We start from the raw sequence: 15,656 nt of genomic DNA, 5'->3' as shown, positions 1-15,656 counted from the left end.
CATGAATCATCAGAATGTAGCAGAACCAATCCAAATATAACTGATGAGTCTACAAATATTGTGTGAAGGATCCAATCATCCAACATCTTCCACCATGCTTGAGCATCCAACCAGAGTAGATGCCAGGTGTATACAAGACTCTGTGCTCCATCCAACCTTGGACTAGGAACTAGCTAGTCCAGGTCCTCGGTCTACCCCCGAGGTCCATGTTAGGCAAGGCGTCTCTCACCCCCGCTGGTCTGCGTGCCCCCCAGGACCAGAGCGGGGATCCCGGCGGTAGAGGACAGGAACCAGATGCACACGTTGATGGCCTTGGCCTTGGCGGGCGTGCGGAAATCCAGCGCCTTGACGGGATGGCAGACGGCCACGTAGCGGTCCACGCTCATCATGGTGAGCGTGAAGATGCTGGTGAACATGTTGTAGTAGTCGATGGCGATGAAGACCTTGCACACGGCCTGGCCGAAGGGCCAGGTGTTGAGCAGGTAGTCGATGCTCTGGAAGGGCATGGTGGTGGTGACCAGGGCGTCGGCCAGCGCCAGGTTGAAGATGTAGATGTTGGTGGCGGTCTTCATCTTGGTGTACCTGCCACACAAGATAACATCGCAGCGCTCAGCTGGACATGAATGCAAACATCACGCAGGCCGGGAGCTTTGAGGACACCAACGCTCTAACTAATTACTTCTGCTCTTTTTGGGGTGAGTCACCTGTCATTATTCATGGGCCGCACGCTAACATACTCTACTTTATTTGCTTCCGCCTATCTTCATATTTACAACCTTTTCTTTGCCAAACACGCGCAACGTCTGACGTAGGCTAATGCTAATAATGCTAACACTACTGATAATGCTGCTCGGTCACAAGCATGAAGTCAGTTCACGTCCATTTAGAGCAAGGGTGTCAAACATAGACATCTTATAAGGGTACGCAGCATGGAGCGCTGACGAGACGCGGGGCCGCCATCTTGGAGTGGTGATCCGCTCCACTCAGTGCAATTCATTCGCATTCAGCGCATTTACAAACCCCGTTTCCATATGAGTTGGGAAATTGTGTTAGATGTAAATATAAACGGAATACAATGATTTGCACATCCTTTTCAACCCATATTCAATTGAATGCACTACAAAGACAAGATATTTGATGTTCAAACTCATAAACTTTTTTTTTTTTTTGCAAATAATAATTAACTTAGAATTTCATGGCTGCAACACGTGCCAAAGTAGTTGGGAAAGGGCGTGTTCACCACTGTGTTACATGGCCTTTCCTTTTAACAACACTCAGTAAACGTTTGGGAACTGAGGAGACATTTTTTAAGCTTCTCAGGGGGAATTCTTTCCCATTCTTGCTTGATGTACAGCTTAAGTTGTTCAACAGTTGTTGTTATTTTCACGATAAAAAATTTACAGTGTTTTTTTTTTTGTTTTTACACAGAATTACTTTAAATTGAGAAACGGTACTACTGTAATTTAAGGTAAAATTCTGGCGATAAATTTGCCTTTTTTTTTAGTCCGCCTATCCCTCTGCCAAATGGGCAGCCCTAATGAAATCCCACACATTTCTGAGTCCTAATAACCCATCATGGGGCCACAAAAAGTTGTGAGTGACCGCACAAAAAATAATTTCCTTTAAATATATTCCACTTTGTTGTTTTTTTGCACCTAAATTTATAATTATTCTAGATAAATATGTTTATTTAATTTGACTTTATTAATATTTATTGAGTTAGTTAATTTTATTTCTCAGTATCAAATGGTTCAAATCGGTCAACATTTTTTTTACAATTTAAACAAGAATAGAAACTTATTAAATTTAGGGTAAACTAATGCACTTTGCATCTTTTCTGTTTTTTTGTCTTATTTTTATTATTTTTATTTTTTTATTTTATTTTATTTTTTATTTTATTTTATTTATTTTATTTTTTATTTTATTTTATTTATTTATTTTATTATTTATTATTTATTTATTTTATTTTTTATTATTCTTATTTTTATTATTCTTTCTGTTTTTCCTTTTACTGTGAATCGTTATTTTTAAGTGTGTTACTGTAAATTGAAAAACGCTACCACTTTTATTTCTTACGATGGCATCCAGGAAACTGGGCTGCCAGTAATTTTACTGTAATATCTACTTGTTGTTGTTTTTTTACAACACATTACTGTAAATGGAAAAATTTACTGTAAAATTCTGGCGATTTAGCTTTTTTTTACTGTAAAACCTATGGTCGTTGTTTTTACAGTGCATTACTGTAAATGAAAAAAAACCAGTACCATTGTTATTTTCACGATAAAAAATTTACAGTGTTTTTTTTTGTTTTTTTTTTACACATAATTACTTTAAATTGAGAAACGGTACTACGGTAATTTAGGGTAAAATTCTGGCGATAAATTTGCCTTTTTTTTAGTCCGCGTATCCCTCCGCCAAATGGGCAGCCCTAATGAAATCCGACACATTTCTGAGTCCTAATAATCCATCATGGGGCCACAAAAAGTTGTGAGTGACCGCACAAAAAATAATTTCCTTTAAATATATTCCACGTTGTTTTTTTTGCACCTAAAACTATAATTATTCTCGATAAATATGTTGTGTGTTCATATTCTGGGGAGTCCATTAAAGGATTACTTGATTAATTGGTCCTTTTCTGACCTTTTGGGATGGATTCCGACAGAAAAGTGCTTATTGATGGGAGCAATTAGCTGAACAACACTGACGTGGCCAAGCAAAGTGGCGGGCGAACCTGTCGTTGGCGTTCCTCCGTCAGACGCGGAACAACGTTAGCAAAGCGACCGACCAACAGTCGCATAATCAATGTTTTAATACGCCGCCATCGACCGCTTGGAATCTCATTTTGAGAGTTAAATTGAATTCTTCTAAGACGCTCGGAAGCAATTAGAGTTCTTTTCTCCCCCCCTCCTTTTGATTCCACGCAGCTAATATCGTCGCAGCATTTTACAGAGGATTTGTGGCTTCAGGGCGCCATAAATAAAAAGAGCCGATGTGGCCCCCTGCATGACGGAGCAGCATAATTAATACTTCTTCAGCAGACCGCATGGGGGAGGAGTTATGGAAAATTGGTAATAGGGGGCGGGGTCAAGGGATTGACGTAAAGGCCTATTCGTCGCTCGGGGACACTTAGCAACGAGAGATGGATTCCAAGGTGTGGTGCGTTTCAGGCAGCAGGGACACTTCATTAGGCACACCTGGCGTTTATCACAGGCATGAGTGGAGCCCGCGGCCTTGAGATCTCACTCCTATTTGGATTAGGGACACATATTTGTTTATTTATGTGCAAGGTGAAGTGACATGAGTTGTCCCGTACATACTGTAATTATGATGAAGTTGATTGTACATCAATTAACAAGGAGTTTGGAGAGTTTCTTCTTCTTCTGGGATTTGACATCATTAGTCATGCAGGTGTACCTAATGGTGTGTCTGTGTCCAAACATACATGCAAACCCCTCATTATTTTGATAATAATAATAATAATTACATCAATGCTATTATTCTTATAAACATCATCATTATTATTACTGCTGTACAATAAGAACAATAATGATGATAATTAACAAAAAATGGATAAGGAAAAATAACAAAAATTTATAAAAAATAATAATTTAAAAAATAAAGAAATTATAAATTATTCTTAGTAGTAGGAATTATTTTTATTTAAAAAAAAATAATAATTACAGTAACAATATCAATACTAATAATAATAATAATTGTTTTTAGTCAACTTTTGTTTAGTAGTATTTGTGGTATTGTTGCTATTATTTTAGTATATACAAATAATAAAAATAATAATAATAATTAGTAGCAGTGCTACGATTATTTTATTATACAATAAGTTATCATTAGTAGAAGTTTTGGTATTGCTACTATTATTTTATTAAATACAAATAATAATACAATAGGTTATTATTTGTTGTTGTGGTAATGTTACTATTTGTTTTTATACATAATAAAATAGAACAATACCACAACTACTAATAATAACTTATTGTATAATTATCAAAATTATTAGTAGTAATGTTGTTATTATTTTTATTATACAATAAGTTATTATTATTAGTAGTAGTAGTTGTAGTATTGTTACCATTTTATTTATATATAATAAAATAGCAACAATACCACAACTATTAACAATAACTTATTGTATAATCATCAAAATTATTGGTAGTAGTACTTGTGGTACTGTTACTATTTTTTATACATCAAACTATTTACTATAAACTATAACTATACTTATAAATAGTTGTTTATGCAACAACTATTTTTCAATACAATAAAATAGTAATACCACAACTACTAATAATAATTGATTGTATAATTATCAAAATTATTTTTAGTAGTAGTAATGTTATTATTTTTATTGTACAATAAGTTATTAGTAGTAGTAGTTGTAGTATTGTTACCATTTTATTTATATATAATAAAATAGCAACAGCACCACAACTACTAACAATAACTGATTTGTATAATTATCAACATTATTATTATTAGTAGTTGTGGTATTGTTACTTTCTTTATATATTAAACTATTTACTATAAACTATACCTATGACTAGATTTTTATATAAAAAATGTTTTTAATATAATAAAATAGCAACAATTACGAACAATAACTTATTGTATAATTATCAACATTATTAGTAATAGCAGTTGTGGAATTGTTACTATTTTTATATATTAAACTATTTACTATAAACTATAATTATGACTAGTTTTTTTTAATATAAAGCTATTTTTTAATCTAATAAAATAGTAACAATACCACAACTACTAACAATAACTTATTGCATAATCATCAAAAATATTATTAGTATTAGGTGTGGTATTATTAAAAAAAAGTTATATAACAAACTATTTACTATAAACTATAACTATACTTATAAATAGTTGTTTATGTAACAACTATTTTTCAATATAATACAATAGTAATAATACCACAACTATTAACAATAACTTATTGTGTAATTATCAAAATTATTATTAGTAGTAGTTGTGGTATTGTTACTATTTTTTTTATGTATTAAACTATTTACTATGAAAGTTTTTTTATATAAAAAATATTTTTTAATATAATAAAAATAGTAGCAATACCACAACTACTAACAATAACTTATTGTATAATTATCAAAAATTATTATTAGTAGTAGTTGTGGTATTATAACTTTTTTTTATACATTAAACTATTTACTATTAAAAAAATATGTATAAAAACTATTTTTTTAATATAATAAAATAGTAATAATACCACAACTACTACAATAACTTATTGTATAATTATCAAAATTATTATTAGTAGTAGTTGTGGTATGTTACTATTTATTTATATAATAAACTATTAACTACAAACTATAACTGACTAGTTTTTTTTATATAAAAACATTTTTTTATATAAAATAAAATAGCAACACCACCGCATATACTAAAAATAACTTATTGTATAATTATCAAAATGATTATTAGTAGTAGTTGTGGTTTTGTTACCATTTTTTTATATAATAAACTATTTATCATAAACTATACTTATAGTTGTTTATGTAACAACTATTTTTCAATACAATAAAATAGTAACAATACCACAACTAATAATAATTTATTGTATAATATATATAATAGTAGCAATACTACTACTGATAATAAACATTTTAATAAAAAACTATATATTTAGTATAGTTACCATTATTTTTTTAATTTATACAATAAAAATTTTTTTTAAATTGTACTATACTATTTATTATTAAATAATTATTAGCATTGTTACTATTATATATTGTTGCCATAATTTCATTATATAATAAAATAATATCCTACTTCCTATTTGTATGGTGTAATATTGATCACACTAATTGTTTTTGTTGCTATTATTTCATTGTGTAATGAAAATAATAATATAATTCTTATTTGCATTGTACAATCAAATCATACCAATGTTGTTCAAACTTCACAGATTCTTTATGACTAACACTGTTATTGTCTTACCTGACGATGACGTACATGACCAGGCAGTTCCCCAGCAAGCCCACCACAAAGACCAGCGAGTAGAGGGCGGTGATGATGGGGATGATGGGGGACAGACTCTCCTGCTCCCAGCCCTCCTCGTGGGTCACGTTGCATCCTGACCAAGATGAAGAAGAATTGAGGGAACACGCGTCTCCCGCCTTGTTGTCTTGTGGGAACATCTCGTTGTCCATCTTGGATGCTGCCTGCTGGAGTCCACGCAAGACGGAACGAGCGGGAAACCAAAGAGAACTTGGGGAGGGAGAGGAGGAGGAGGAGAAAAAGCACAAAAAAAATCAGGAGAATGACTTTTCCTCCTTTCTCACTGTGAGGAGAGTGTTGGGGAGGAACGTCACGTCACGTGGTCTCATCATGCATCCACATCCACTTGCAGCGGGAGCCCGGCAAAGTTTGCGCACACACACACACACACACACACACACACACACACACACACACACACGCACAGCTGGAGGATGCAAAATTATGACACGCAGGCGCGCTCTCCCACAAGCATGCAGCAACATGCACCGTGAAATTACCCACTTCATTAGGAACACCTGAAGGAATATTTACACCAGTGTTTTTCAACCTTTTTTGAGCCAGGGCACATTTTTTCCAATGCGGAGGCACACCACAAGCAGAAATCATTAAAAAAAACGAAACTCAGTTGACAGTAAAAAGTCGTCGTCGCAATTGTTGGATATGACTTTAAACCAGGCCTGGGCAATTATTTTGACTCGGGGGCCACATTTAGAGGAAAAAATGCGTCTGGTGGCCGGTATATCTATTTTTAGGAACACTAATACAAAACCTCACAATAATGTCTGATTGAATGCTAAAAACGTTATGACAGACCGCCTTAAAAAACGTAATGGAATTTTACATTTTTCTATGAAGGATAAAACACTGAATATTCACAAAATATGAATGTCACACCCCCTTTCGATCAACATATTTTACAATCGAGTGAAACGCGACAAAAATGCAACAAACAGTGAAATATGAACGCGAAGGGTACAAAATAAACCCACCTACAATCTGATATATCTGATACATCACTAAGCTTTAGAACTTTGTTGTGAAAATCTCCTTCTGCGTCTGTGGAAACACTTCCCGCCCACGCTGCTTGGCGCCTCGTCTGAGCTGCTGTGACGTCGATTACCATAGTAACTAATTAGATGACCATAGTAACTAATTAGATTACCATAGTAACTGGTACATCATCCAAAAGCGCAGATTCCAACCATTGAAATACTTTGTATTAGGGATGTCCGATAATGGCTTTTTGCCGATATCCGATATTCCGATATTGTCCAACTCTTTAATTGCCGATACCGATATAAACCGATACCGATATCAACCGATATATGCAGTCGTGTAATTAACACATTATTATGCCTAATTTGGACAACCATGTATGGTGAAGATAAGGTACTTTTTTTTTAAAAAATAATAAAATAAGATAACTAAATTAAAAACATTTTATTGAATAAAAAAGAAAGTAAAACAATATAAAAACAGTTACATAGAAACTAGTAATTAATGAAAATGAGTAAAATTAACTGTTAAAGGTTAGTACTATTAGTGGACTAGCAGCACGCACAATCATGTGTGCTTACGGACTGTATCCCTTGCAGACTGTATTGATATATATTGATATATAATGTAGGAACCAGAATATTGATAACAGAAAGAAATGGGGGGAGGGAGGTTTTTTGGGTTGGTGCACTAATTGTAAGTGTATCTTGTGTTTTTTATGTTGATTTAATAAAAAAATAAAAATTTAAAAAAAAATTTAAAAAACGATACAGGTAATAAAAAAAAACGATACCGATAATTTCCGATATTACATTTTAACGCATTTATCGGCCGATAATATCGGCAGGCCGATATTATCGGACATCCCTACTTTGTATAGTTGAAGACTTACGGTCATTTGAAAACATCACTGCACATCATAATGGCAGCTACACTTTCCATCTTAAAGATCTAAAAAAAAATATTTGGGAATGTCCGGCGGGCCAGATTGAAAAGCTTAATGGGCCGCATGTGGCCCCCGGGCCTTAATTTGCCCAGGTCTGCTTTAAACCATAACCAAGCATGCATCACTATAGCTCTTGTCTCAAACTAGGTGTACTGTCACCAGTGTTGGGAGTAACGCGTTACTGTAACGCCGTTAGTTTCGGCGGTAACTAGTAATCTAACGCGTTATTTTTTATTTTCAATCTCCATCCCTAACCCTCTACTAAATCCTTTCAGCAAAAATATGGCAATATCGCGAAATGATCAAGTATGACACATAGAATGGATCTGCTTTCCCCGTTTAAATAAGAACATTTCATTTCAGTAGGCCTTTAAAGGCCTACTGAAAGCCACTACTAGCGACCACGCAGTCTGATAGTTTATATATCAATGATGAAATCTTAACATTGCAACACATGCCAATACGGCCGGGTTAACTTATAAAGTGCAATTTTAAATTTCCCGCTAAACTTCCGGTTGAAAACGTTTATGTATGATGACGTATGCGCGTGACGTCAATAGTTAAACGGAAGTATTGGTACACCATTGAATCCAATACAAAAAAGCTCTGTTTTCATCTCATGATTCCACAGTATTCTGGACATCTGTGTTGGTGAATCTTTTGCAATTTGTTTAATGAACAATGGAGACTGCAAAGAAGAAAGCTGTAGGTGGGATCGGTGTATTAGCGGCTGGCTGTAGCAACACATCAAGGAGTACTTACTTGGATAGCAGACGCGCTAGCCGATGCTAGCCGCCACCGCATCTGTGATCGGGTGAAGTCCTTCTTCGCGCCGTCGATCGCTGGAACGCAGGTGATCACGGGTGTTGATGAGCAGATGAGGGCTAGCTGGCGTAGGTGGAGCGCTAATGCTTTTATCATAGCTCTGTGAGGTCCGGTTGCTAAGTTGCTAAATTAGCTTCAGCGTCGTTAGCAACAGCATTGTTAAGCTTTGCCAGGCTGAGAATTATTAACCGTGTAGTTACATGTCCATGGTTTAATAGTATTGTTGATCCTCTGTCTATCCTTCCAGTCAGGGATTTATTTATTTTGTTTCTATCTGCATTGGAGCCAGATGCTATCACGTTAGCTCAGTAGCTAAAGAGCTTCGCCGATGTATTGTCGTGGAGATAAAAGTCACTGTGAATGTCCATTTCGCGTTCTCGACTCTCATTTTCAAGAGGATATAGTATCCGAGGTGGTTTGAAATACAAATCCGTGATCAACAATAGAAAAAGGAGACAGTGTGGAATCCAATGAACCTTTGTACCTAAGTTACGGTCAGAGCGAAAAAATATACGTCCTGCACTGCACTCTAGTCCTTCACTTTCACGTTCCTCATCCACGAATCTTTCATCCTCGCTCAAATTAATGGGGTAATCGTCGCTTTCTTGGTGTGAATCTCTCTCGCTCCATTGTAAACAACGGGGAATTGTGAGGAATCCTACCTCCTGTGACGTCACGCTACTTCCGGTATAGGCAAGGCTTTTTTTTTATCAGCGACCAAAAGTTGCAAACTTTATCGTCGTTGTTCTATACCAGGGGTCACCAACCTTTTTGAAACCAAGAGCTACTTTTTGGGTACTGATTAATGCGAAGGGCTACCAGTTTGATACACACTTAATTAAATTGCCAGAAATAGCCAATTTGCTCAATTTACCTTTAACTCTATGTTATTAATAATTAGTGATATTTACACTTAATTGAACGGTTTAAAAGAGGAGAAAACACGAAAAAATTACAATTAAATTTTGAAACATAGTTTATCTTCAATTTCGACTCTTTAAAATGTAAAATTCAACCGGAAAAAATACGAGAAAAACTAGCTAATTCGAATCTTTTTGAAAAAATTTAAAAAATAATTTATGGAACATCATTAGTAATTTTTCCTGATTAAGATTAATTTTAGAATTTTGATGACATGTTTTAAATAGGTTATAATCCAATCTGCACGTTCTTAGAATATATAACAAATTGGACCAAGCTATATTTCTAACAAAGACAAATCATTATTTCTTCTAGATTTTCCAGAACAACATTTTTAAAAGAAATTTAAAAGACTTTGAAATAAGATTTAAATTTGATTCTACTGATTTACGAGATTTGCCAGAATAATTGTTTTGAATTTTAATCATAATAAGTTTGAAGAAATATTTCACAAATATTCTTAGTCGAAAAAACAGAAGCTAAAATGAAGAATAAATTAAAATGTATTTATTATTCTTTACAATAAAAAAAATAAATTTACTTAAACATTGATTTAATTTGTCAGGAAAGAAGAGGAAGGAATTTAAAAGGTAAAAAGGTATATGTGTTTAAAAATCCTAAAATCATTTTTAAGGTTGTATTTTTTCTCTAAAATTGTCTTTCTGAAAGTCATAAGAAGCAAAGTAAAAAAATTAATGAATTTATTTAAACAAGTGAAGACCAAGTCTTTAAAATATTTTCTTGGATTTTCAAATTCTATTTGAGTTTTGTCTCTCTTAGAATTAAAAATGTCGAGCAAAGCGAGACCAGCTTGCTAGTAAATAAATACAATTTAAAAAAATAGAGGCAGCTCACTGGTAAGTGCTGCTATTTGAGCTATTTTTAGAACAGGCCAGCGGGCTACTCTTCTGGTCCTTACGGGCTACCTGGTGCCCGCGGGCACCGCGTTGGTGACCCCTGTTCTATACTAAATCCTTTCAATAAAAATATGGCAATATCGCGAAATGATCAAGGATGACACATAGAATGGATCTGCTATCCCCGTTTAAATAAGAACATTTCATTTCAGTAGGCCTTTAAGCATGTAAAAATATAGTTAGCACCCTATCGTGGATGTAAAAAAAATAGCTAGGACCTTATCGTGCATGTAAAGAAATAGCTAGCACATCATTGTGCATGTAAAAAAATATACTTAGCACCCTATTGTGCAATGTAAAAAAAAATGTGTTAGCACCCTATTGTGCAATGTAAAAAAAATAGTTGGCACCATATCGTGCATGTAAAAGAAAAAGTTAGCACCCTATCGCGCATGTAAAAAATATATAGTTAGCAGTGTTGGGTTAGTTACTGAAAATCAGTAACTAGTTACAGTTACTAGTTACTTTATTGCAAAAGTAACTCAGTTACTAACTCAGTTACTTACACCAAAAAGTAATGTGTTACTGTGAAAAGTAACTATTTAGTTACTTCTTTTTTTCTTCTTTTTTTAAGGCTCCCATTAATGCCCTTTTAGCCTTCATTTCAGTACTGTTATTGCACTGGAGAATAATACAATGTGTTGATCAACTTGACATGCATTTGCATCACTGAACTCTGCTAAGCAATGTGGTCTACATACAACACACAAAGACAAAGATATGTTTCAAAGGGCCAATTTGTTTCTGGCCAGAACAAATTGACAAAACTATTTTAAATAGCTGCAACATAACATACATAAGTAACAAACAGCATAATAACAACATAGCTGTAAAGCAAGGAAGGCACACACTACATACACAAAGCCTAACCAGGTGTTTTTCTCTCTCAAGGAATTCTGAAATAAAATCGTGTCTGAAGCCCAGAACACTCTACACATTTCCCCAGTTTTAGTTTAGAGATAAGGAAAGATTGGCCTGGCCCACTAGGATCCCTCTTTATGTTTGTGAACTTTATAGTCTATACATTTAGAGTGATGTGATAGTCAAACACTCTAGAAGTCTAGAATGAAAGAGTATATAAGAGAATTGACAGCAACGTTCCCTCTAAGGTGCGCGCCTGTGCAATTGCGCACTGCTCAAGCATCCTCTGGATGCAAATCTATGCCGCGCACAAAATCAAATAAAAAAATAAGCGCATAACAATTTTCGACACACGGACACGACAGAGAAAACACTTTTCGTCATCCTTGTTCAAATATTGTAACGTCTGTCGAGACGCTTTGAGGACATGAATTCCATCCATCACTTTACTTAGCAAAACTCTTTATTGTCGGCCATAAACACATCACCAAAACATTAGTAAAAAATAGGATATCTAGCAAAAGTGGTCATTTTCTGCAGTACAAACCAGACCAAAAGCAACTTTGTTAGATCAACAGCAGCCGCTCGCTCTTTCTCACTTGCGCCAACACATGCACATATGGCACTTAGCCAGTGATGCGTTTACAGCCACACAAAAAGTCGGACAACTCCAACACCACACATAAAGTGTCATTCCAGGTCGTTGCACTATGACAGGGGTCACCAACCTTTTTGAAAGCAAGAGCTACTTCTTGGGTACTGATTAATGCGAAGGGCTACCAGTTTGATACACACTTAAATACATTGCCAGAAATAGCCAATTTGCTCAATTTACCTTTAACTCTATGTTATTATTAATAATTAATGATATTTACACTTAATTGAACGGTTTAAAAGGAGAAAACACGAAAAAAAATGACAATTACATTTTGAAACAGTTTATCTTCAATTTCGACTCTTTAAAATTCAAAATTCAACCGAAAAAAAGAAGAGAAAAACTAGCTAATTCGAATCTTTTTGGAAAAAAAAAATAAAAAATTATGGAACATCATTACTAGTTTTTCCTGATTAAGATTAATTTTACAATTTTTATGACATGTTTTAAATAGGTTAAAATCCAATCTACACTTTGTTAGAATATATAACAAATTGGACCAAGCTATATTTCTAACAAAGACAAATCATTATTTCTTCTAGATTTTCCAGAACAAAAATTTTAAAATGAATTCAAAAGACTTTGAAATAAGATTTAAATTTGATTCTACAGATTTTCTAGATTTGCCAGAATATTTTTTTTGAATTTTAATCATAATAAGTTTGAAGAAATATTTCACAAATAATATTCGTCGAAAAAACAGAAGCTAAAATGAAGAATTAAATTAAAATGTATTTATTATTCTTTACAATAAAAACAATTAATTTACTTGGACATTGATTTAAATTGTCAGGAAAGAAGAGGAAGGAATTTAAAAGGTAAAAAGGTATATGTGTTTACAAATCCTAAAATCATTTTTAAGGTTGTATTTTTTCTCTAAAATTGTCTTTCTGAAAGTTATAAGAAGCAAAGTAAAAAAATTAATGAATTTATTCAAACAAGTGAAGACCAAGTCTTTAAAATATTTTCTTGGATTTTCAAATTCTATTTGAGTTTTGTCTCTCTTAGAATTAAAAATGTCGGGCAAAGCGAGACCAGCTTGCTAGTAAATAAATACAATTTAAAAAATAGAGGCAGCTCACTGGTAAGTGCTGCTATTTGAGCTATTTTTTAGAACAGGCCAGCGGGCTGGCCTGTTCTAGTCCTTACGGGCTACCTGGTGCCCGCGGGCACCGCGTTGGTGACCCCTGCACTATGATTTACCAATCAAATGTGTGCTTATTCTAGTGTCATTTATTAGGAATCTTCATTTATAAATATTAATCATGAAATGCTGTTAGTGTATTAAATAAATACTAATAAAAATATATTTTTTACAAACAGGAAGTTGCAGGAATGTACACATGATCCCCTGCTTACATCTCATTGTGCAACATGTGAATGTTTTAACGGGAACTAAATGCAATGTCTGAAAGGGGTACAAATTTTTTCCAAAGCAGGACCTCCACCCAGACAAACAATACAAGTACACAGTTCATGAAAAACAATATTTGTTGTTATTGTCATTGTAAGTGGGCCTAAACACTTATATTAGACATGGAAATGACTGCTGTCATTTGATTATAATAATAAGAGAATGTTGTCTGTCTGTCTGTGTTGGCCCTGCGATGAGGTGGGGACTTGTCCAGGGTGTACCCCGCCTTCCGCCCGAATGCAGCTGAGATAGGCTCCAGCGACCCCGAAAGGGACAAGCGGTAGAAAATGGATGGATGGAGATTGAAGTTGTTATTTAGTCAGGTTTGGGACAGGTGTGCTGCTGGTGTAGCCACAGTGTGCACGTCTGATGTTGCTCACATGAGCTCCACTCAATGCTCAGGGAGTTTTTGGGTTTGCTCACACGCATGAAAAATCAGAGGGAACATTGTTTGACAGCGTGTGTACCTTCAGTGCTGAATGATAAACAGAGGCAGAGTTAATCCTTAAATGGTGGTGGTGGAGGTGAAGTGGCTTCGGAGTCTCTGTCTCTCTTTACTAGCTTCGTCGAAGCATGTTGCTTATGTAGCTTGTTTCAGCAGATTTGAATTGCTGTTGTGGGCAGTAGATGGGATCTTTCATCCAAAGCACAACTAAAATGTTATTTTCTTTGTGCTCGACAAAAGAAAAGTAGTGAAAATATCTCCATGTTAACAAACTCGACTTCTGGCTCCGCTGTGATCAGACACAGAGCGCACGTCTCTCTTCTCCGGCTTGTGACACAAGAAGAATCAGAAGGATGACACTGCAGCGCTCCGATGAAACACACTTTATACTACATAAAAAGTAACGTAAAATAACGCAGTAACGCATCATGTAGTAACGGTAACTGAGTTACTGAATGTAAAAAATAACGCGTTAGATTACAAGTTACCGCCGAAACTAACGGCGTAGTAACGCGTTAGTCCCAACACTGATTATTGTTATTGTTAGTAGTAGTTTTTATTAGGGATGTCCGATAATATCGGCCTGCCAATATTATCGGCCGATAAATGCGTTAAAATGTAATATCGGAAATTATCGGTATCGGTTTTTTTATTATCTGTATCGGTTTTTTGGGGTTTTTAAAAAAATTTTTTATTAAATCAACATAAAAAACACAAGATACACTTACAATTAGTGCACCAACCCAAAAAACCTCCCTCCCCCCATTTCTTTCTGTTATCAATATTCTGGTTCCTACATTATATATCAATATATATCAATACAGTCTGCAAGGGATACAGTCCGTAAGCACACATGATTGTGCGTGCTGCTGGTCCACTAATAGTACTAACCTTTAACAGTTAATTTTACTCATTTTCATTAATTACTAGTTTCTATGTAACTGTTTTTATATTGTTTTACTTTCTTTTTTATTCAAGAAAATGTTTTTAATTTAGTTATCTTATTTTATTATTATTTTTAAAAAGTACCTTATCTTCACCATACATGGTTGTCCAAATTAGGCATAATAATGTGTTAATTCCACGACTGCATATATCGGTTGATATCGGTATCGGTTGATATCGGTATCGGTAATTAAAGAGTTGGACAATATCGGAATATCGGATATCGGCAAAAAGTAATTATCGGACATCCCTAGTTTTTTTTAGTTTTTTTTTATTCATTTATTTATTTCAGGCAATGACAAAGACGTACAAGTTGACAAAACAAAATAATATAAATTAATATATATATATTTTATATATAGTTGTGGTATTGTTACTATCAATAAATAGCATAAACCACAACTACAAATAACTTATTGTATAATTATCAAAACTAGTATTAGTAGAAATATTTGTACTATTATTTTTTATTATGTGGGTAAAAATATATCAAGATATTCTGCTGATATTTTTATTTTGATATATTTTTTATTAATTGATTGAGCAGCAGGACGCTTCATAATGTGCTCTATTTTAACACCAATTTATGCTTCTATGGTTATCATCCCACTTTCCCTCTGTTCACTTGTTTTTTTTTCCCATCCGAGGGGAAAACTTTGTCAAGTTGATTTCTGGACAATAACGCAAGT

At 34.1% G+C, this 15,656-nt stretch overlaps 1 protein-coding gene across 1 annotated transcript in view; it reads right to left on the bottom strand.

Moving 5' to 3' along the window:
* Positions 1-15,656, bottom strand: part of LOC133629822 (delta-type opioid receptor-like) — a 51,056-nt gene that overhangs the window by 7,221 nt on the left and 28,179 nt on the right. Inside the window, exons 4-5 of the mRNA XM_062020854.1 lie at positions 5,980-6,249; positions 230-582 (exon numbers count right to left, since the gene is read on the bottom strand). Coding sequence (XP_061876838.1) covers positions 230-582; positions 5,980-6,191 — 565 coding nt within the window. The 5' untranslated portion in view covers positions 6,192-6,249. The remainder of the gene's footprint in view (positions 1-229; positions 583-5,979; positions 6,250-15,656) is intronic.

The sequence above is a fragment of the Entelurus aequoreus genome, linkage group LG15 (assembly GCF_033978785.1).
Source record: "Entelurus aequoreus isolate RoL-2023_Sb linkage group LG15, RoL_Eaeq_v1.1, whole genome shotgun sequence".
Classification (NCBI taxonomy): Eukaryota; Metazoa; Chordata; class Actinopteri; order Syngnathiformes; family Syngnathidae; genus Entelurus; species Entelurus aequoreus.
Note: the sequence above shows the minus strand (reverse complement) of the source record. Positions and strands in the feature narration are given on the sequence as shown.